The sequence below is a fragment of the Eutrigla gurnardus genome, assembly GCF_963514095.1.
Source record: "Eutrigla gurnardus genome assembly, chromosome: 12".
Classification (NCBI taxonomy): domain Eukaryota; kingdom Metazoa; phylum Chordata; class Actinopteri; order Perciformes; family Triglidae; genus Eutrigla; species Eutrigla gurnardus.
In genome coordinates this window covers 17,340,588-17,364,238 of record NC_139926.1, presented here as the reverse complement: position 1 = coordinate 17,364,238, position 23,651 = coordinate 17,340,588, and the positions used below count along the sequence as shown (strand labels likewise).

The window sequence follows — 23,651 nt, the reverse complement described above, 5'->3', positions numbered from 1 at the left end:
CTGTAAACACAACAGAAACCAGATCATTTCAAACAAAAGCATCTATAATTGAATCCACTGAATCGTTATCACTCAGTGAATATTTTTGTCCCATCATCTTTTGCCTGCTGTCATAAAAACAGCAGACGTTGTTGACGTAAATGTGAGAAATGCTTTCAACTGGGGACCTGTTGGCTCTTTGGTGTTCCGGGATCAGCCGCATAATTTAATAAATGTGGCACCAGGATTTGACATTGACCATATTTACACACATTAATGTGATGCTGCCGGTGAGAGTGATCCAATTAAGATTGAATCGCCTTTGTTTAATGATATTGTCAGACGTCCTATTTATATTTCACTGTTCGTGTTCTCTTCTCGACTCTTGCCATCCTTCTCATCAGTTGTATTCCTCTTTGTTTGCTTTGTTCCCTGGGTGTGTTCAATAATCCACCGCTCCCCTGACAGCCGCCCTCATCCTGAAAGACGAATAAGCAATCATCACATCAATTTCATTAGGGCAATTCAACAATACATCATTCCATAATTACTCTCTTGAATGGCTTGCCTAATCTTGTAATGTGTAGCTTCAACTTTAATCAATGTCATTGAGCAATCCTGTTACACCTTATATCATGCACCTTATTTTATTTTTCCTTTTTGGGGATTTTTCGCTATTTCCCCTTTTCAAGTTCTTTTTTTGTGGACATTTCCTTATTTGATTTTGTAATATATAAATACAATTTATTACAGTAACACCATTACAATTACAATATTGCAAAAATAACTTTTCAGATTTCCTGCTTTGTTGTCACAGATTTCCAAAGTCATAGTTGGTATTTTAAAGTCTAACACCAGCCACACGTGACACATTTCCAGCCAAATGCAAAGAAAATGCCACTGCCTTTAGTTGAAGTATGAATGTGGAGAAAGCAGCTGTTACCATAATAGGCGTAGATCAATGTTTGTACTTGTTGTTCAGATGGTTCAGGGTTCAGGCATAATACATGGATCGGGGCTTTTTACATAATCAAACCACCTCCAGTTAAGTGATTAGCACGGTCTGGTTGTGACTAACAGCTGGAGCGACTAATGTGACTACTCAGTCAGGCTTTCATCACATGTGCTCATTTCCCATTTGACATAAAGCTGCAAAAGGGTCCTCCACCCAACCTGAATGACTTTGCCTGGGGTCTTGTTTGCTAATGGGAGGGTCATCACAGACTCTCAGTCTTCACTGGCCCTCCAAATGAACAATTCCTCCCATGTCACGCTGGATTTTCCGCTTTATCAGACATTTATATTATAGGTATTGATCTGAAATGCTCCAAACTCCATATTCCTGCCTCTTCTGATTCTGAAATTAGGCCTTGTTGCCTTTGTCACTCTTGCAGGACGCAGGACTTATAACTTTCCTCCGTTAGAAAGCGCAGCTGCTCGTGGTTTTCAATTTCACAACACAAACATTAAATGTTCAACATCAACCCTGCAGACGCTCAGCTGATCGTTTTGTCAGCAGAAGGTGACCCTGCTATATTGCAGGTGTGTTTTTTCTCCTCATTAAAGTGGGAAGCCATTGTCTGCGATGATCCACCACTTTTTTTGAATATCGAATCCTCTTCAAAACTTCAAAAGCATTGCTCACCTGCACAGTTGTTCCCCTCAAAGGACCAAACCAACATATGTTGAGTGGTTCTGACCAGGAGTCAATAACAGCAGGTCCTGTGATCCCTGTCCCTTCCCCCGGTCCCTCTGGGGATCTGGATGACCAAATGGATGTGTTGTTCTGGCTCTCTTTGTCCTCTCAAGTAGAGTGAAAGAAAACCTTGCTCTAAATCGACTCTCTGCCTGCAACAGATTCACATTGAGGGGTCGAATTAGTGACTCACTCAAAGAGCTGTTCTTTCACCATTGTTTGGTTTTTAGCAAATGTGTAATGGGCGATGCTGAGTGTCCTCCACATTCCCCTGCTGTCTACCTTCAGTCAGAGCTGGCATTCAACCCTCAATCCAAGGACATTCCTGATGCTTCCATACTGAAGAAGAAGATGAAGTTCAGAACAAAACAACTGTAACTTTAAGTCCTTGTGAAAGTAGACTCAACTAAACAGCAAACGTAGCTAGCACTGCAACTTATATTCATTAAGAACATTTATAACCTCAATAAAAAAGGACTGCATGCACATGGTCTTTGTTTTTCTTTTAAATCAGCACAGCTACAAAGAAATGTTAACCACATTTTCATATGCATGTATCAAATATAAATGTCCATATCTGATTTAACCGCACAGTGCTTCTATGTCTGTTTTACAAATAACGTCAAGTACTTACTTACTCTCTTAAAATCCAGGAACACAAAACAATGATTGGTTTGTACTTATTAAAGCTGCTCCTTGCCTCATAATCAGGGATTACCGACTCTCTTCATTGAACCTGTCCAATTCAGTACCGACAAAAATCTCTACTGTACATCTGTGTATCTCTACTGGTAACCTACTAACTATTGTACATCTGTCATGGTCATGATCAGGGATTACAGGCTTCTCCTGGTGTCTCCTCCCTGCTGTGTGTAGTGGGCGTGGCATTCCCCTTTCTGCCCTGATGACCTGATTGTCTGCTCACCTGCCTTTCATCAGCCCATCACTCTATAGCAGTATTTAAACCCCCCCTGTCACTTCTACCTGATTGATATGGAGCTTTTAGGCCAACTTTTGTAGTTCCATTTTATATCCTTGTATTTCCTCCAGAATGAACCCTTGTTTCTGTGCCCTAGGGTCATTTTCCCTCCACACCTCCCTGCCTGCAGCTCAACCTGCTCCACGCTCTGCCATAGCTCCTTGTTCTGCTACATAATACCAAACCACACATCCTGCTCATTCCCCCAGGACTCCTCGCCACCACCAACCCCCGACTGAGCTACCGGCTCCATTCCCCTACATCCTTCCCACATCCACTGCTCACCTTCATGCAATAAACCATCAGCTCAGTGTTCTGCATGAGCTCTCTTTAACTAAAAACCTGACTCCAAATTTACCTGAGAAGTCCAACCAAGATTAAAGAGGAGCAGTATAAAAGATGAATTGGCTTCAAAGTAAAAATAAATAATTACTTTTTTTTGCCTTTCTTCTCAGATTAGAGAGCAACGGAGCAGAAAAAAAGCCACCAGGAGCCAGCCTTGGAAATTCTAAACAACATTATCAAATTCATTTCAGAGACTGAGCCACTTCATTGGCTGCCACACAGTCAACACTGATTACATAACAGACGCAACATAATTTGCCCGTCTGGATCCCTTGCATGACTATCGCATATAGATTAATTTGTGTCCATTTTATCCACAGGTCATGGGTGGGTGGCTGACTGGCATAAGGTCACAGATTAAAACGCTTGTGTTTTTCCTCTCTGAATTGATTGTAAGCTTAAAAGACAAACAGTAAGTCTACATCTGGTGACTGTGGAGAAAGTGCACGATAATAATTAAGGTCTGTTTCGTTTGCTTGATTGTGCACAATCATCTCAATGTCCCAAGGTAATTGTTTTCTTCTATGCATATTCTCTCAGTACAAATTGCTAATTATCTCAAAGTGAGAGAACCGAACTTGTAACATCCTCTGAATAAACTAATATAATCTCAGGCAGCTGGACTTTCAGGTGAGGTTTGGTATCAGAGGCAGAGCACTAATATAGGCTAACAAACACAGCCACTCATACCCGACCTTGCTCTATATGTATCATATGTATATGTATTGGCAGCTGTGGGTGAATAAATACAAAGTGCACAACCAGTCCAGCAGTCTAGACCAACTCCTGAAAAAATATTTGGACCATTAGCAAGCTAATGCTCAAATCTCTTTACCAACTGGCCTTTTCTCTGATTCTTGTATGTTTCATATTGTATTGTAGGCTTGATTGAGCTTGTGAAACTTCTGCGTATGTGTAAAAACTATACATGTGTTGGCCTGTAAACCAAAATAATTATCTTAAAGTGGCCTAAATGCAGAGTAGGTCATCTCTGTTCAAAGCTGCTTCCCCAGAACGCCAAAGAGTGTGCTCGAGATGAGCAGAGTGAACACAGGAAGTAAACATTGACAGACAGGCAGGCCGTCCAATTATTTTCTCCAGCCCGACTTTTTCGATTGGATGGGGTTTATACAGTCCTGCCACGGCCACAGATAATATTTTTTTTAAATGTTTTATGTCAGAGCATTTAATTTATTCATTGCTATCAGTATGTCACGAGGATTTCAAGTAATATAACAGAAAGTGTTTCTAAATAGAATCACCTACTCAACCTTTAAAGGTCATTAGTTGTGTTAATTTCTCAGCTGGTTCTTGGAGTTGTTTAGTAATGTCACTTTTTTTAAATTTTATTTATGAACAATCATGAAACCACCAACAAACTAAAATGTGGTCTAGTCTTCTCACTAGCTCAGTTTGTATTACCATTATTGTATTATTGATACAGCATCACTTGGACGGGAGAGACACATTTAAGTAGCCTTTATCATTAAATGCCTTTATAATATTAGCATTTAGCTATTCATGTCACAAAAATATATAATCAGACTGCACAGGACCTGAAACACACACACGACATCCTTTAAAACCATCTGAGCCCGCAGGAAGGGACACAAAGACGGCGTATGCCGAGGGGAGGGCTGTGACCCTGCAGGCTCCGCCCCTTATGCATAATGCGCCGGGTTCATTGAAACGACCGGACAGCAGAAACACAGCAGCACCAGCACCACACAGGCTTCACGGGACGCCCGACAAACAGACGGCGAAGAAGAGCAACCCCGAAGTGTAACAATAGGGGACTTTTTGTAAAATGACTCGAGTGTTTTGAGAGAAGGGGACGGGACGGAGAACTTTTTTCTTTATCTCGCCGCCGCGGATGGAAATCGTTTGGGAACCCAGCTTCCTCTCCTCCTCCGCCGTGGTACCCTGAACTCAGACTACAAAGGGACGTGGGGTTCGGCCGCTGCTGGGAAATGGATACATTCTTTTTAGAGGTGAGTTAAAAGTACTTTCCTCAATGCAGAAGCGAGGTTTTTGTGTTTGTCATGTCGGCGTGACTCCCTAAATCTTGTTGCGACCGCGACGGTCTTTGTTTTGTTTTGTGTTTGTGTTGTGCGCGTGCCTGAATCTGGCTTGTTCATTTTCTTTTAGTCTCTGATAAGTGTTAACTTTTCACAAAAAAAGCACCACTTTTTTGACATCCTTTGTCATGCTTAAGTCATTTATGTAAATACTCCACATTTGCACTGTGTTGGTCCCTAAGTGTAATACCATCAGCATTTTCCTATTTCCATCATGAGAATCCAGTGGCTGTAACAGCTACTCGTGTGCCAGTGTAGGTTGTGGATGTGTCATCTGAAAATCAGATGCCCAGACTGGCTATGTCTGCTTTGTCATCCTTCTCTGACTCAGAGGAGGATTAAAACGAAGATGGGTGTCACCTCCAATATCTCTACCATCAGTGATGATGAGCTGTGTTGTGACTCAGGTACACAGGTTTGTGGCGTGTCCTCCTGCCTGTGCTGCCCCATACTCCACACATGTAACATGTAACACAGAGTGAAGCGTATTCTGGTAATATCAGACCAACTGAGATCATTCATCCTTTGACATGACAGTGATTCAGAGATATGACCAAAGCTATGTTAACCCGCTGTGTAAAAAGTCACATTTGTTGCTTTTGCACATAATGAATTAAATAATCTAATATTGCCAATTTGGTTCTTAATGAATGCAAGTGATTAGTCCCAGAGTTTCTGGGGTTAAACTGTGATTTAGTGGTCTACTTAACAAGGATGGAGAAATAACTGAATTGTTGTCAGTATTTTGGCAAGAAAATTGTTAGACTGAGTGATATTTTTCCACAAAATACCATGTTTTGGTGACTTGAGTCTAGTTCTGTTGCATAAACCAACTGTCTAGCGAAGAGATTGAGGTTGGATTTTTGGACTTTAATCTGACTTTATTAGAATGATATGCTTTCCAGAGGAAGGTTATCATTTCAGCTCAGATCAGCAGAGATCGTTGTTGTAATTCGGTGTGTGTTCATTGTTCTGTTCCAACTGGGTGAGATTTCCCCCAAAGATTAATTTGAATTCATCCAGGGTGCATTTGTTTTGTTTTTTCTCTAATGAGGTTATGTATATTGCTTTTCATCCTGTGATATAACCAAAAGTGCTGTCTTGTGTCATGAAGAGCAACATTTCAACGTGTAATTTGGTCAAAATGCATCTGTGTTATTTGGCTGGGGATGATTGTTGAAGGCCACGGTCTAAAAAGCAGCAAAGCAGAGCTATATGAGAACTGCGTTTAAGCAAATGAATGATTTATTTAATGAATTGTGGGTCATGGAGAGAAAGCAGCTTCTTTAACTCCTCAGTGTGGATTTAATTAAGCAGAATTCTGGAAGTGAAGTAAGACGAGGATTAAACTCAACTCAGTGAAAACAAGTGCAGCGGGATAAATCTTAGGCATTACTGTGCATCCAGTGAATCAATAAGTCTGATTTTTACAGCTAACATAATGTTTGTCAACACATGACTTATATATTTGTTTTTTTTATTTTGTTGCAATAAAACTACATATTTAAATTATGCATTATGTTTCTTGAGCAGAGAAGAGAATCCTTTTTCTGATCCTGTTTTAATGAAATGACGGACCAGTGTTTCATAATATCAGTTTGTTCTTATCTGGGGTCAGCTTCCCCTTGCATGTCACTGTTGGAGAAGCTGATGGTGAAGCTGCTGACAGGGTTATGGGTCTTGGCAGAGTGAGGGGAGTGGCAGGTACATGGGTGTGTGCTCGGGGGTTCATCCTGACCTGATCCCGGCCTTTCCTTTCCTCTCAGGAACTGTCACACCATAAAACCCTCAGCGTCTCTCCCTCGACTCCACACCCAATCCGTCCTCTGATTGGATCCCATCCACTAAACACACGCGAATACCTGGAGTGATTGAGTGATATCTTGTCTGTTCAACCTAACTTCTGCCATGCTGCTGGCTTTGGTCATCCTAGACCGTCACGTGTCAGGAAATCCCTCCAATATATTCCCACACCTGCAGCCTTTTGTACGTGCGTTTAAACATAGGACGTTCATGTCTTTGTGAAGCATCCTGTTGACAAAGTTGAATCCCAGCTATGTGTATTTCTAAACTTGGTAATTGGTTCCTTTATAGCAGCAGCTGTTACACACTGTAAAGCCACACGAGGACCCTTCCACGCCCGTTAAGTCCTTCCCTGCATTGCAAACCAAATTCCTTTCTCTTAAAGATACTCTGACAGAGGGAATCCCAGATTCCCGACCCTGACCCCTGACATTCCCGACCATGGCAAGCCTGTCATCCCTTGCGTTGTAGAGTTGTGGGGACAAGGCTTTTGGTCTCACACCATCACCCGTGCCACACACACACACACACACACTCCGCATCCTGAAACATCCCTCACAGCCCCGTGTGCTGTTTATGTCTAGGTCTTTGAAGCCGGAGCCGTGGGTCGGCATGCTCGGTAAGCATTCTGCGTTGAAATGGGTAATGTGAGAAAGGCCAACCTGCTGGTACTATTTTTTTCTACCCACAGTCTATTCTACCCAGTTGTCACTTCCTCCAGTTGCCACTTTAGAGAGTCGAGACTCTGAGATCGTCGTTCCTCACTTCCAACCACGAGGGCGACTGATGGAGTAAGGAAGGAAGCCAGGAAGTAAAGTTAGGATGCAAGGACGGAAGGGGAAATGGCTAATGGATCCTGCATTCCTTTTGAATTTATTTTGTCTAAACTTGTAATTTAACCTTGAAGGGGTGATTGTATGGATTATCAAATGAGGGGACTTTCAAACAATGCTGTAGACTGTCTTGAAGTGGGTTGAATTTACTAGCATAGGCTGTTTTGAACAAACAGAGGGAGGTATTATTAAGGCAGCGGTTTATGTGTGTCAGCAGAACTCCTGCAGCTTTAGTACAGTCTGGAGGTGGTTTAATCTGTCACAAGAATGCTGGGACTAATTACCAACAGGCATTGTCCGACCACACACACCAAATTACATAGATAATCCTTTCTCATAATGACACAGATGCCGTTGGGGGAGGCAGTTTGGGTTTGGAAGCTACCGTTCATAATGTAAACTGTAAAGATTTTCCAATAGACATATCGTTTTCTACAATTTTAAAAAGAATCAGCTGTGAACGTGGAAACCACTGTCTGTTAATAGTTTGACTTTAGCCTTTTCACCTCGCTAGCTTGTGTTTGCATCTCTTGTGTCCCTATCAGTAACCTGAGCCCTGTCTATCAGCGAGCTGACCGTCACATGGGAGGTGCTGTGATAACCTCCTGCTGACAGCATGCTGTTGACTTTTGCTTTAACCTGCAACATCACCAAGCTTTACAGGCAACACTGTCTTTGTGTTTCTTTCCACATTTTGTTAACAAATAATGTGCAGCAGGGGGTCTTATGAGCTCATGATGATGAACAAACAGTTGCTGTATGAATTGAAGTCTGCTTGTCAACCCAGAACCAGTAACCATAAAGCAATTGTTTGACATTTTAGTTGTAGATGAGAAGATTGATACCACTCTCGACAGCGAATTAGCCCTTTTTGTAAAATGTGCTAATGGGTCAGTTAGCTTAGCTATTGATCTTCTCAAATAACTGTCAGCATGCATATTTCTAAGAATGCTGCTTGTGTTATTTGCGTGGCCACTGTCAGTTTTTTAGAAAATTAAAGTTGCTTGAATAAATATCTGTTGGCCTTCACCTTGGCTGTCCTACCTGACAGACACAGTGAGCGTGTCATGAGGGAATAGCTTAAATCCTCTCAGTTCGGAGGTCTCGTCTGGCAGCTTAATAACAGCCAACCTGTGATTACTGCTCCCAGGCCAGATGTTGACTTTCCTTTTTTAGCCCCCTATGATTATTGCACTCAGAGACAGCCTATTACGGGATGGAGTATGTCTCTACACACTTGCCTGTATATCACATTTTCCCCATATCCTAGTTAAGCACATTGTAACCACCACAGGGGAATATAGCCAAAGGTAAAAAAAATCTGTTTAAAAACTGTAAAATTGTTGACTCCCTCCTGATGAGGTTACCGCCACAGTTGTAATTTCTGGACTAATTGCAGGAGGGAAACCCCGTCGGCTCCAAGTACACATCCCACACTGCATGAGCGTTGACTGCCGTGGCCTGAAGAGTCTAACTAGCACCTGGTGCATTAAAAGAAACATACAACACAGCATGGCACAGTCCACAGTCATGACCTGCTAGCTTTCCCATCCATTCCCAGTCTGTTTTATTAGACTAGAGTGTAGTTAGACCCAAGGTTATTTAAAGGATCGTTCACTGAGATACTGAGACAATACTGGTACTGAGACGTGGAGAAATGTTACTGTTAATGTTTACTCTACATATGTTTATTTCTCCCACTTGAGCCCAACATTTCTTCACATCCAAAGTAAACGTTTTCCCAAACATTCGGGAACTTGAATCAGAGTATATTTGGCATTTTACTGAACTTAATGGATTGGACGATTAATACAAATTGCTGTATGTCAGTAAATCGACTGACTAATCGTCTTTTAGGTCCGTGTTTGTGTCTGTGTGTTGTCACAAATCTACAAAATGTCAAAAGACAAAAGCCCAGAATACATCCAGGAATTCAAGGTATTAATTTCAAGACAACACATGTTTATAATTTGTAAACCATGTAAGACAGGGTCCCCATGAGCCATAATGGCCAATCTGGGACATTGTGAGGTTTAAGTGAAGGTCAAAGGCAAAGTAACAGGAGCCAGGTCGCCCAGCCGTGGCTCCACTCAAGCTTAACATTCAGTACCCCACTGGACGTCGGCTCAGATGACTCACACAGTCCTGACCGAGCAGCATTCCTAAAATAACTCTGGGATTCCTGCTGTGTGACCCCACAACAGTCCAGAGATGAGTACAGAGAGGGCTAGCTATGACGACAGACAGGAGGAGGAAGGCCAGGTGGCTCTGTAGATAGTCAAAGTCATCGAAGCTTAGCTGAAAATCCAATCAAACATGCAGTAATCGCATCGTTTGTTGCCTCTTTGTCCCCATCCTCGAACCCCATTCGGTTGGAAGAAAAAGCATCGTAACCCTGAGGACGGGATCATTTTTAATACCACGATCACTCCAGAACAGTAGTGGAAGGAGAATATGTGCACGCGGGATAAGGATGTAAAGCATACTGTGCCAGGAGATTGTGTCAAGTGCTTTAGACACAGTTTGTAATGCAAATTCTCTTCAACTCATTAGCAGCATGGCAGATCAGCTACATCAGACGATGACAGGGGGGAGGTGCTCCTTAACCCCTAGACCCACACAGACAGTGACAGACAGACAACAAACACAACACGCCAACCTGCACGTCTTTGCTTTCCTTGACTCCCATTTAGCGACGATGACAGCAAATTGCAGCTGTGTTGCACGATATGTTTGCTTTCCATTAACCCAGTGACACAGTTGCATTCATAACTTCATCATCCTGAGACCTTCTGCTTGAACAAAAACAGTCTACGAATATGCAAATGATTAACGGGTGAGGCTGCTGCCTCTGGGCCATCCTGCTTTAAATCTGTTTATAGCCTCACCAGCAGGGGGTTCAGGCTGCTCCTCGGAGTCAAGAACAATTGAAGAACTGCACCCTTTTTTTCTCTCCCACTCCCCCCCTCCACCAGACTGGGGGAAGCCCTGTTCCCCAAGGGACGCCTCCTCCTCCATTAGCTAATTTCTGATCAGCTGCTCCCTCCATCATTAATTCATACGTCTTCCAGCACAGATGCTGAAGGTTGCCTTTAATCATCTGATTTGTCGTCTCGGTGACACACACCCTGCCCTTCCCCGCCCTCACCTCATGCTGGCCCGTGGGCACCAGCAGGCAGACGTTACAGTGGCAGCGAGGAAACAAAGGAACACGTACATGCATGTACAAGTGTGCGTCTGTGTTCCCCCCCTCACTGTTAGTTATTCTCGATTTGTTCTTTATGTGGGTCAGTAATTATATACAATGTGATGAGTCTGATGATAGCTGCTTGAAGCTAGCGTGTTGCCAGAGGGCTGCATGACTGAATCCTGCGAAAACTGGTGAAAGAAATGTTCCTCTTATATTTATATATATATATATGGTATATGTACACAAGGACATCCAGCTTTTTCCCCACTGGAAAGTTTGTGGCCAAAGACACAGAGGGACCGTTGCCCAGATTCCCCTCCCAGCTGCAGTCAGCCCATTTCTTTAATCTCACCAGCTACTTGGCAGATTCCTCCTTATTCCGCTCACTCAGCATTCAGGAAGATTTGGTTACAATCCCTGAATTTGGCTTTTCTGCCCTTTTTGATGGGCAAACCAATAAATTCAGCTGCATTGTTACTGCTGTTCATTCTTCTGGTTACATGCGTTCACGTGGCCTTATTATTCCTTCCATATTACAACCAAATTAAAAACCCTAATTTCTGGAAAACGCTTGAACAATTCACCTACAAAAGACTTTTTTTCAAACACATACTCTAACAATCAAGTGTCAATATGCTGTTTGACCTTTTTCCACACCAGTGATCCATGCAGCCAGTGTTCTGGGCAACACATCTGTCCGAGTGAGGCCACGAAAGGTCAGGGTCTCGGCCTTATGCCTCTCTATTGTTATGATAATGTTGTTACGTCTTGGTATTTGAGGTGTAAATGGTGTGCTGGACCATGATTGTGTGTGTGTGTGTGTATATATAAAAAGAAGATGTGTTTCTGAACATCTGCTTCTAAATGAGATGCATTGAGAAAGTAGAGTTAACTCTGATCTTGGACAAACACGATCGGAAAAAACAAATAATCATGAAAGCAAGGACATTTGAGAGGGAAGTGAAAGCAGCAGCTGATCGAGTTTCTTTTGGACGAATATGCTCCTGGTGGATACGTTTCGGTGTTACGTTTATCTTAGCGCGACAAATGAGATGCCTGTCAAGAATCCAGCTGGATGTACTCGTCTCTCAGCCAGGCATCAGTCCCGGGCCAGCAGTCTGCTCCAAAACCGCAACACTGCTGTCCGCCGGGCAGGCGTTCACTCGCCGCCCCCTTGAAACCACACTTTGATCCAAGAAATTGGCTTATCATAACTAATTGTTCAAGCGTGTCCAAGTCGAGATGAGTTAATTAGCTTTCTTTTGTTCCGCCCGATACGATCATTTGATACCGCCTGTGCTCACGCTGCGCCAGGCGGCAGTGAAAGAAAGAAAATGTGTACGTCCTTAAATATTTAAGGCTCATTCATTAGCAAATCTCTGAACTGGATGTCATTATACAAGCTGCTGAAACTCAAGCCTCGAACTCTGGGATCATTCAGCCCCCGAGTAGTTGCTGTGTCAGAGAGCATGATGGGTCGTCGGTGTGCGACCTGTTTAGGTGGGTCGGATTCCTGTCATCGCTGCACGTGCTCGGTGCCATGCAGCATTAAGAACTTGAACTTAGCTTGAGTTGGAAATGTCACACGCTGCTTTTCAACGCAGCTGTTAAAACATCTGGTTACCAAAAAGCACAGGAGTGGTGGTTAACTTGATAATTACGCCTAGTGATTCATTGAAAGATTAACATTAAGATTAAGCACACACACGTCGTTGTATTGGTTAAGGCGGAATGGCTAATTGTGCCGCAGCAGCAAGTTTAGGGGACTTAACATGAGCTGATACCCGTGTCCCTCTTGCGTCCCAGCTGGTCTTTGTTTGGGACATTTTCCGCCTGGTTAACTCCTGAGCTCTCAGTCAGAGGTGGTTGCCTTTGTCCTGACTTAGTGACGGAGCTTGTGAGGATGGAGAGGACAAAGGGGAGGAGTTTTGGTGCGACCATCTGTTGCTGAGACAATTCTTCTCTACTTTATACCCTCCAGCTTTTGGACTCTTTACTTTGTTGACATAGCCAGGTTGGCTAGCTCACGGCCGCCACTCAACCGCCACTCGACACTGCTTTAATATGACAAACCGACGACGCCGTCCCGACCAACAGCAATCGTCAATGTGCAAAATGAAACTAGTGCAGCACTCCTATTTTGTTTCAGCGCCTACTGATGTGGCTGTTTCGGCTCAATTTAGATTATAGTGCCTGCTGGGCTGTTCTCCAGAGAGCAAGTCACTGTGCGCAGATGCTGGCGCAGCAAGCCAAGCCGGAATTGGCATCTTTATGGGCCAGCGTGTTGCTGACTTCTGGTTTACCATATAGTGTTGACTCATTTAATTAACCAGAATGTATGTGAATTATTAGGTCTCGTTTATACCTGAACTGTGCGCCGTGGGCACAGGAGAGTTTTATCTGTTTATCCATAAAACTGTTCCTGGGCTCCTCGTCGTTCCTGTGAATGGAAAACCTCTGAGAGTCTGACTCAGCAACCATTCACATCTCGGAAAATTTTCTTTTGATATTTACGTCAGTGAATATGAAGTAATATCACGCTGTGGTGTAGAAACGCACAGCAATATGAGCCATCCCCACTGCTTTCCATGTCCTGACTTGCCTGCCCTTTTACTCTGTCAACATCTCATATAATTAGCCTTTTGTTGTAACCCACTCTTTGCACGTTTCTTTACTCTGTCATGCAACTGTTGCAGTTATGCGTACACAAGCAGCCTCGACAAGACGACGATCACCGGCTACATTCTGCTGATTTCAAGTCCCTGTGATTTGCAGTTGCATAACAGCAAGTGATCTACTTAACATCTATAGAGTAAATCTCCTCACGAGACCTCAGCGAACTCACGTGAAGCAGCTTTTTCCTGAATAGGCCGTGCATGACAGGCTGGTACCAGGCAGACACAGTCACCAATCGTCTCATATGAAAAGCAAACGGAGTTAGTGTGTGGCCACGTGTTGGGGAATACCTGTGTTATATTTGTTTCCTGATGTTTCCGCCTCTTTTTCCAGACAATGGGAGGCGGGACAATATCAGGTGCCTGCACCCTTCCTCTTTCCCCTCTAGCTCCCCCCTCCTCCTCTCGGCATCCTTTCTAATTTACACGACCCCCTTCATCCCACTCACTGCTCTCCTCCTGCGGTTAGAGAGCTGCGCTCCTAGCTGACTGGAAGAAAAAAAAACCTCCGTGATGATGGAAGTCGGGTTTGCAGATTGGCGGGTTGGACTCAGTGACCCTTTGTCTAAAAAGGAAGCCCGAAAAGAAAAAAAGACCAATCATGAATCCGAGCGGTTAAATTAACGGACTTGAATTAATGGACCGAGTTATTCTTTACTGAACCAATATCCTTTTAGTCTCTGTGATTCAGCAACCTTACGAGCAGATTGCATTTCACTATTAAACAAAAGCATCTTGATCTTTGTCCTGACCCGGTGGACAACTCATTTGTGCTCCACCGATGAGAGTGTGTGCACACACGTGGCAGCCTGTTGTTAATAGTTAATGAGGATTGATGTCGGGAAGTGGTGACCTTGTATACGGTTTCCTAGTGGAATCCATGCATATTGATCTCTTCGGTTTTATGCTCTGTTGGACACACAAATTCCCTTTTGCTGCAACCACTTCAATGGCGGTGATGATTAATGGTTTTTAGTTTGTCAAACGGAGGGTTCTTACAACCATTTGTGTTTCCTAATTTATTGTTGAGGCCATAATCTGAGGTTATACACACAGGCTTCTTCTTCTTCTTTCTTTTGAGATGTAGACACATTTTGTTACCTTCGAAGTAAAGCCGCTAGGCTAGCTGTTCCATCCCGTTCCAGTGTTTATGCTAAGCTAAGCTAAGGATCTGCTAGCTGTAGCTTTATATTTAACAGACAAGCTTCTGAGTGGTATCGATCTTCTCAAATAACTCTTGGCAACTGAAGAAGCGTGTTTTCCCAAAATGTAAAATGTTCCTTTGAAGGCTAATTTATATATATATAATTTATATTGTTTAACCAAAGGCCATATTCATTGTTTTTGACTGTGATAAATGTGGATTCAGTCATCCTAAAACATTTACAATGAAGACCACACAGGCATTCACTCTCAACGTGTGCAGTCATTAAAATGCAGCCGGTTCTATAAATGTACTTCCAGCACTTTAAGGAAATGACAGTCAGCCTGAGCAATCGGCTACAGATTCCTGTTATTGCTCCTGGTAACGGAGCGGCTAACAAACAAGTCTGGGGAGGCCTGTGACTTCACATGGATACACAAACACAGGAGGACCATCCAGATCAGTTAGTGTTGTTGACAATCTCCATCTGGAACCCAGGATATGATCCGAGACGGTGGCTGGAAACGTGTTGCGGTTTGCCTGAAGAGTGTGGAGCAGGGAAACATTTGTATTGATTGTTTCGCTAATGTGACAAATGCTGATTTAGGTACATATGTTTCAATTTTATGGAGTAAAGTAGCTCTCACAACCAAGGACTGAAAGTCGTTTTGACAGTTTTACTTAGTGTGTATGAGACTATATAGTTTCAGTCTCCGACACACCCTCTGCATGCAGGCCTGGCAAACAGCTCCACTAAAAGGCAACGACAGTTTAATGAGAGGATAACGTGCCAGTTTGGTGTGGTGAGGGAGTAGCTATGTGGCAAAAAGTGGTGAGCAATGCTGGGAAAAAGAAAAAATCAGGAGGTGGGGAGACAGCGAAAACCAGAAGACGTAATCCCTGCTTTTCTAGATGACCTCCGCTGACTCTTCTGACTGAGCAGCTATCGCTCACCTGGCATATTCATATTTCACCTAAAAATGGCTCGGAATATTTCTTTAGTGCATTTCTGGGTTGAGCGTTGCCTTTTCTTGTTCCCAAAATGCATCTGTAATGCAAATGTCCGACACTTTCTCCCTCAAACTGATGACTCCAATATGTGTCTTGTGTCCAGATGCTAATGGTGTTTTTATGGCTATTGTGTTGCAGGGGGCCCGCGTCTGGCTGAGACACAAAGAACAGCTCCTCCCCTCCACTGTCAGCTCTTGTGATGATTCGTCCGTGGTCCTCACCACCGACTATGGGAAGGTAAGATGGCCTCTTTTTCCCTGCTGGAGTGTTAATGCTGCCACTGAGTCACTTTATACTTTATACTCTTATTTGCCCAGTGTGTCTGCACCGTGAAGCTTTCTTCAAAGGACACGTATTCATGTCATATCAATACATTTTCTTAAACTGACATAGTGTACATGTAAAACATCTCCTCGTCTTTCATTTATTATTAACACGGTTGTTAGGAGGCGATGGCCCAGTGTCAATGAGAAGGTTAATTGTTTGCACACGTGTTACATCTCGGGGCTCAGCGGGGGGATCAACACCTTTTGTAATAAAGTAAGAATGACAGGAATGGTGGTCCTTGTGTCAAGTCAATGGCTGGAGCTTATCTGTTTGGCAGTGCTTGGTTGTCTTTGTGTCTGGAGGAAATCCTGTCAGAGAGAGGGTGAGAGAGGGAGAGAGAGAGGTGGCGATGGAAGGTTAAAGAATAGCTTATGTGGGTCAAATGTTTGAGTGTGGGTCAAAAATGAGCTTCCAGTACCACTCTTATCTTGTGGGTTTTTGAAGTGAACAAACCCAATAAGCAGTGCATATGATTGTCCTGACTGACTTTTCAAAACTCAGCCGCAGGCCTTTGGTCAGGTCAGGGCTTCGGGAAGGAAGGGTAGGGCCCAAGGACTGGCTCTGTCCGCAGGATCTCAATGTATCACATCATTTCCACATCCAGACTCTGTCGGCCATCGTCCTAACCACAAGCCAAGGCCCTGCTTTAATCCTTCACTGGAGTCCTTGTGTGTTCATATAAAGAAGGATGGCATATCAAAGGGAGCAGCTGAGATATGGCACTGATCGCTTTTATTCTCATATTTAGTGTTTACGCATATATATTGAGTATATATTATATGAAGCACTGAATGAAGTTAGTGAGTTGGTCCTGAGGGTGGCGCATTAAAGGTTGTGAGAGCAGAGAGGTTATAAACGATGTGTGAGAGGGAACATATGAACTCACCCCCTTACCATATGCGTTTAATGTTTCCGTGGTCACCGGTGGGGATTCTTGTAGTGTGAGGAGTCAACCATGTGTTCTCAAAGGGGTGGGGATAAATCCCACCAATGGAAACACCATCTATCACGGCTAGATAGGATTCACGGCACCAGGTCAGAGGTTGAGAAATGAATCGGACATTTCTTTATTGTCTTACTGTGACTGGAGAATACCACAGGGTGTTACTCTCACCACCCTCGGTAGGATTATTAAAAATAACATTTGGTTAATGTGATGTCACATTTCCGTGACTGGGTGGAGCATTGTGGTGTTTCAGCTGAGCTGAAGCTGGACTGTCTCATATGATGCTCACAGGCGGTGTGTTGGTCATCAGGTCAGGCATATGGTCTAAGACTCTGCAGCAAGAATGACAAGAATGTGAGACTGGAAAACAAGACTGTCTCCACCTTGAGGATCCCTAGCTGACCCGTGATCCCCTGTTCCTGGATGACATATCTACTCAGGTTTATTTACATGTCCTGATTCAGTTGTTATCTTAATTTAAAGGGTTAGTTTGGATTTTTTGAATGCCATATAGGTAATACACACCCCCAGTTTGGTGACTAATATTAGTTTCAGTTTAACCCAGCTCCTCCAAGGAGGTTCACATTGTTGTTTGTTTTGTCTGTCAGTGTCAGTCTGTCCGGGTGTCTTTACACTCATGTGTAGTGTCAAAGGTGGTCTGGTCAATGCACCCTGGCAGCATTTTCCCCTGGGGGGGAGCGGGTTTGAAAAACCATTAATGCTTCAGTGCTCTGGCGGAGGTGCAGCTCCCTGCCTGAGTGCTCATCTTGCAGCCTCAAGAGTGTGTCTTCACCGGCTTTAACAGGCTGACCTGCCCGCTGTCACATTATCCATCATGTCCACATTCATCATTATTCCACAGACCTGAGTGGAGCGGTAAGATACAGCCGACATAATGAAGCTGTGTGTGTGTGTGTGTGTGTGTGTGTGTGTGTGTGTGTGTGTGTGTGTGTGTGTGTGTGTGTGTGTGTGTGTGTGTGTGTGTGTGTGTGTGTGTGTGTGTGTGTGTGTGTGTGTGTGTGTGTGTGTGTGTGTGTGTGTGTGTGTGTGTGTGTGTGTGTGTGTGTGTGTGTGTGTGTGTGTGTGTGTGTGTGTGTGTGTAGGCCAGATGGCACCAGCTGGATTAACAGTGTGTGAGTCATCCCCAGAGGAGCGCACATATAAAGAAAAGCAGGAAGAGGCTCTGTCACCTGAACTAAATAGCTGCTGGCGCTGTCATCTTCGTCTTGCCGAACAATAAAATTGAGATTGAACTGTGTCAGTCTACGAGGACCGAAAACCATTTTTATTTAATCATTTTGGCAGGTGCAGTACATAATATTGTTATAGCTCATATTTTATATCGGTTGCAAAGCAAACAGCAAGATGAAACATCTACGATTAGACAACTATTGATGTTGGCGTCATCATTAAAAACATTTTCAAGCAAAAATGCCAGATATTCCCTGCAGTTGTAGTCACTTGTTGTGAGAATGTCTTGGTTTTCTTTGTCTTATTTGATGCTAAACATGACGTCTTTGGGTTTTTAGCTGTTTGTCGGACAAAACAAGCTATTTGATTATGTTAGATTTGTCAGTTGCCATGCCATATTTGTACTATTTTCTATAATAAGTGTTAGTTGTGCTTACTTAATATTATTTAGTCATTTTGCTAAAGAAGAATAGTAGTTCATTGCACCTTCTGATTTGGATTTAGTTCTTATTTTCATCGTGCACAAAATAATATTAGCATAATAAACATTAAACTTCGGCTTTGCTTTCAACAATTTTGTTTTTCTGAGGTTCCCCGTGGCCTGCAGTCACACAGCCTCTGAGCTGTAAAATAGGTCATTGATGGCCCCTCAGATTTTTTCTGGATTATTGGTCAATGGAACCATTATGTGAGTCTTTATGTGAGCGATTTCTATTCACGAGTGCGCTCACAGAAATAGCAGCGTCTGTGTGTGTGTGTTAAACAAATGTGGTTAGGTCCTGGGTTTGCTGTATGATATGTTTTACAGCAAACCCATTTTTTTTGTATTTTTTTCTGATTTCAAGCAGGATGTTAAACTCTCTCTGGGTTATTTGTTTTTGCAATTTTCCCCTTTAATAAGCTGAACTCCTTAGCTTCACCTCCCACATCCCACCCCCCACCCTGCAACCCCATGTCTCAGGGGTCTGGGTGGGAAACCCCTTCAGCAGATGGATTCACTGAGAGATGGAGTCAGAGAAAAACAAAAAGGAAAAAGAGGCAAAAACAGGCACTGATAAAGAAGAGTGCTTGTGCTGTGATTGTGTCATTTCTAATCTTGAATATATTTCCCGGTAAAAAGGCTACGGGGCGAAAGAGCCTGACGCCGCCTACATGTGAATATTCAACAGATCTGGTCAAACAAAGCAGCAGCAGGGTGTGGTTTCAGCGAGGAGGAAACAAAAGGAAAGAGCTTTACATCTGCAGGAAAGTTTAAAATTCAGATCGTCGCTATTGTGTTGTCCAGGAAAACTGCTCCTACTTTTTAGTGTGTGTCATTTTAGTGAGACTTTGCATTTGAGTTTGATGCGTTTTCATTCATCAGGGGAAATATTTTCTGTCAAAGAAAATACATTTGTTAGAAAATCAACATTTTGTAATTAACAAATAAGAGTAACATTTGAGAAGCTGGAACCATAAAATGGTTTATGTTATTATATGAAAAATGACTTGCAAAATGTTATCCAGATAGATTTTTATTTTTAAAATAAGCAAATTTTTTTTGCTACTGAAAATACTGTATATCACTTTTATTAATATTTTATGAAGTGCAAAATGTGAAATTTCAAGAGGATTTTCAAAATGACCCTCTATCTGCAGACCAGACACCTGCGCAAAATGTTGTGGGTTTTTGTTTTTTGAGAGAAGGAAGGATCAAATATATGAAGAAAGCAAAAAGAAAAAGGAAAAACCAGCCCAGTTCCTTCAAAAGCTTTTAATCACAAAACCCAAGACTCAAAATAAAAGTTGTGAATTTTATATGAGCAAAAGTTTCAGTGAGAGGAGTTGTTTATTTGTCTGCTTCCAGCCTCGTGGCCGCCAGCGTATAGTGTCATCACCAGGCTCCATTTGGAAAGGATTGATTTCTTCTGTGAACATTTTGAATAATCAATCACGAGTCACATGTTGTTATAAGTGGCATGAAATCTTCCCCAGCTATCAATACACCACTCAGATCGTTAACATTGATGAGACTGCATCCCCCCCATGTGAAACACCACCACAACATGCACCAACTGAAATCATGGGCAGACATGAAATGACTATAATTCATCTGATTTGTGCTCATAATAAACTACGCCTGTGTTGTTGTGTTTTGATCTTGGATTCGGATCAAAATTGATCCAAACTGAGATTTGCTTATTGGAAGCTGAAAATCAATAACAGCCGACACACTGTGTTGCATCACTGTTGGGCTGGTCAGGCTTTTGTTCTGCAGGAAACGTGTTCCAGTGCGTCTTGTTGTAATAATGTATGCTAACGGAACATTATTGCATCTCCGAGGGACTAAAATGGAAATATTCATCTGTGTCTAGACTTTATCAGCTCTCATATTCCATCTTAGTGTCCTTTTAGTCTTATCTTCTGTTATTTATGAGACATAAATAAATGCTGTGGCTGTCAGGGCAGAGCTGTGAGTCTTACCTCACAGGAATAAAAAAGAACAATGAAACAAATTGTAAAACACCACAGTGGGGCAAAAACAGAGGAATGTGAAACCTCCTTTGATGCTGGAAATTCCAGCTCAGTTTTCTCTGAAGATCTCTGATGATTCAAGCGTGGAAAAAGTCCCTCGAGGCTCGCTCTGTAAAATCGGAACAATAAATTATCCAAAGAAGATGAAAAACAAAGGTCCTACATGTATGTAAGCCGAGGCGAAAACTAGACACACTGTAAAGAGGACACGTATCTGCACACGCTTTCCTCTCTCATGTGTTACATATTTCTCTGCAGTAGTGGTGAAGGTGGTTTCCGAGTACCCAGCTCCTTGTCTGTTTGGCTAAAGCATCCATATTTGTTTTCCTCTTGAGAAACTTGAGGTCCTCGCTGCAATCGAGAGCGTAACGTGCCGAGGAGGCCTCTCCCAGTTGTTTGTTATCCAGAATTATCATTTCCTCCCGGCCACCCCAATGTCACTTTGAACCTGTGCTTTGGGAATGTGAAGAATGAGAACTCGGGCAGAAGATGTTTCCCAGATTTCTTCAGTTTGTTTTTATTTTATGTGAAAAATTTAATGCATAAGCAATAAAACCAGTGGTTACTCTATTCAGGACACACTTGGTGGCTAATATTGCAAACTTTTAGTTAGGTTCCTACTTATTATCCTACTTTTTGAAACCAACCAGGTGATTTAAATATATAACATATTCATTTTAGACATTTTAAAGTGGAAAAATTACATTGTACATTTAAAGATCAATGATTTTGTGAGCAGAATCTCTTAGATGCTTTTTAAAATGATATTGTTCAGATCAAATATAGGGTGGGGTTTTTCTTTGTTTTGATTTTTTACTGTTAATGATGACACTTTAGGCAGTGAGCCACCAGAGCCCAGGTGTCGATAATGACATCAATCCCATTAAGTGAGTGATGTAATTGGATGTAAAATGATAATACTTGTTAAGGATGTAAAGCAAGTGAATTGCCTGTCTGATTTATTAGTCTGGTAAATCAGGGCTCATTTTCCAGAGAGGAGAGGGTGGGGTTAAAGCTGAATATTTAGGGACATCTGGTTGTAAATCAGCAAGCTTCTCCTCGGTGCATGACATCACTGCACATGCTGTTTTTCTCCCCGAGGACCTCTTCACCCTTTCATAAACCTCAGTACAACAAAAACATGTAGCAAGCCACTGATGACGGCATTGTTGCTGCGCTGTCGTAGCAGCGGACGCCCATTCTCCGATGGCTAGAGCTGAAAGGGAGGCGGCAGCCGGACTAGAGTCGGTATATCATCTCACAGATTCACTTTAGAAAATGCAAAAGATGGAATCCACACATACATATCAATGCGAACATTTAGATCTACAGTTTTTACAATACAAACCTCAGCGGCTTCTCCTGTGCTGACTCAGCAGTTCTGTGAAAACCAGAGACTTCTCCCAAATGGGACACATTAGCCAGCAGTAATGCGCTGGGACACCGCAGCGGCCAGCTCCGTGTCCATCAGTATTGATCTAAACAACGCTTCCCATCAAATGACCAACACAGTAGTAGTCTGACTGTTCTTTCGTCTCACGTCTCTTCCATTAGAGTTCTGATAGACAGAAAGGCTGCGAGGCTCTCTGTTGAACGATTGCATCTTATTGGCCTTTCTGCAGATATGCGACATGGTCAGACTAGAAAGCGGGTATGTCCCGGCATGAGTTAGACAGGCGGCTGTCTACCTGTCAGGTATGCTGGCAGCGTGCACAGACAGGCACACATCAGGGACCCGATCTGTCATTTTGGCCCCAGTTATTCCTGTATCACAGCTTGAATCTGCCTGTCATTCATGCATGCATGTGCCACGGTCGCAATGTAGGAGTCAGATTCAGATGTGTGTAAACTTGTCTACCCGCCCTCCTTCTGCAGAAGTGCTGTTCAGAGCCGGGGGCTGTAGCAAGTGTACAGTAGGATTCCTGCTGTCAGATAAGAGATACTGAAAGTGAGCTTGAAGTCACTGCCTCTAGTATTTAAGACATATAAATATGAAATGATGTGTCCATTAGTCGATTACCAACCATTTGGATAGCTGCAAGGCTGGCAGGCACTATATCACCCTGCGAACGTTTTCATGAGTGCGGCTGCTGTTGAGGCTGTCATGTACTTATTACAATAATCACATGTCAGATGTGCCAGGATCAGAGTGGTTTATCACCCCGGCTTAATGGTTTGTTGGTGGAAAGCATCAATTGATAAACTGTAGATTAATTTATCAAGTAAATAACACGAACTGGTTCCAATCCACAATTGTTTGGGGGGTTTTCTCTGCTTCGTATCACAGAGTTTTGGCTGGATTAGTTGGCTGAACAAAAACATAAAATGAAATAAAATCGTTGACTTTTTGGACGTGTGTGTGTGTGTGTGTGTTGTTCCAGGTGATCTACCTACAGACGGCGGAGCTCAACAGGGAAACCGTGTACCCGATGCACCCCAGCAGCATCCATGGCGTGGAGGACATGTCCACACTGGCAGAGCTGCATGAAGCTGCCATCATGCACAACCTCTTACTGCGCTACCAAAAAGACAACATCTACGTAAGGCACCACGCTGTCTTTGATCTGTAACCTCCAAGCTGCGGGTCTCTTGTCTCGGTCCAGAGGTGTTCTTCTCATCTTTGTCGGATCCGGGATGCTCGGCGCCGCTAGATGGAGATTTCAAATCTCAAACCATCAAAAACATCAAACGGGAATTTTTGTGGGGTTTTTTGAGAGGCAACGACAATAAGTGTTGTTTGAGGAGGGAGCATGACACACACTTCCTCTCTTGCTATTACAATGTAAGCTGCACAGCTGAATCAAACACGCTGAGTCAGCAGGCATTGTAGGAAATACATTAAACTGTAACAACAACCATAACTGACTTTTAACAGAAGCAAGCAAGGTAGACTTCAGCTCACAATACCACCTAACAGCACTAAATAAAATGCAGATAACC

General features: G+C 43.0%; 1 protein-coding gene across 1 annotated transcript in view; it reads left to right on the top strand.

Moving 5' to 3' along the window:
• Window positions 1-4,780: 4,780 nt before the first annotated feature.
• The window catches only part of myo10l3 (myosin X, like 3), a 45,052-nt gene continuing 26,181 nt past the window's right edge, over window positions 4,781-23,651 (top strand). The window contains exons 1-3 of the mRNA XM_084022770.1: window positions 4,781-4,990; window positions 15,872-15,970; window positions 23,093-23,251. Coding sequence (XP_083878896.1) covers window positions 4,970-4,990; window positions 15,872-15,970; window positions 23,093-23,251 — 279 coding nt within the window. The 5' untranslated portion in view covers window positions 4,781-4,969. The remainder of the gene's footprint in view (window positions 4,991-15,871; window positions 15,971-23,092; window positions 23,252-23,651) is intronic.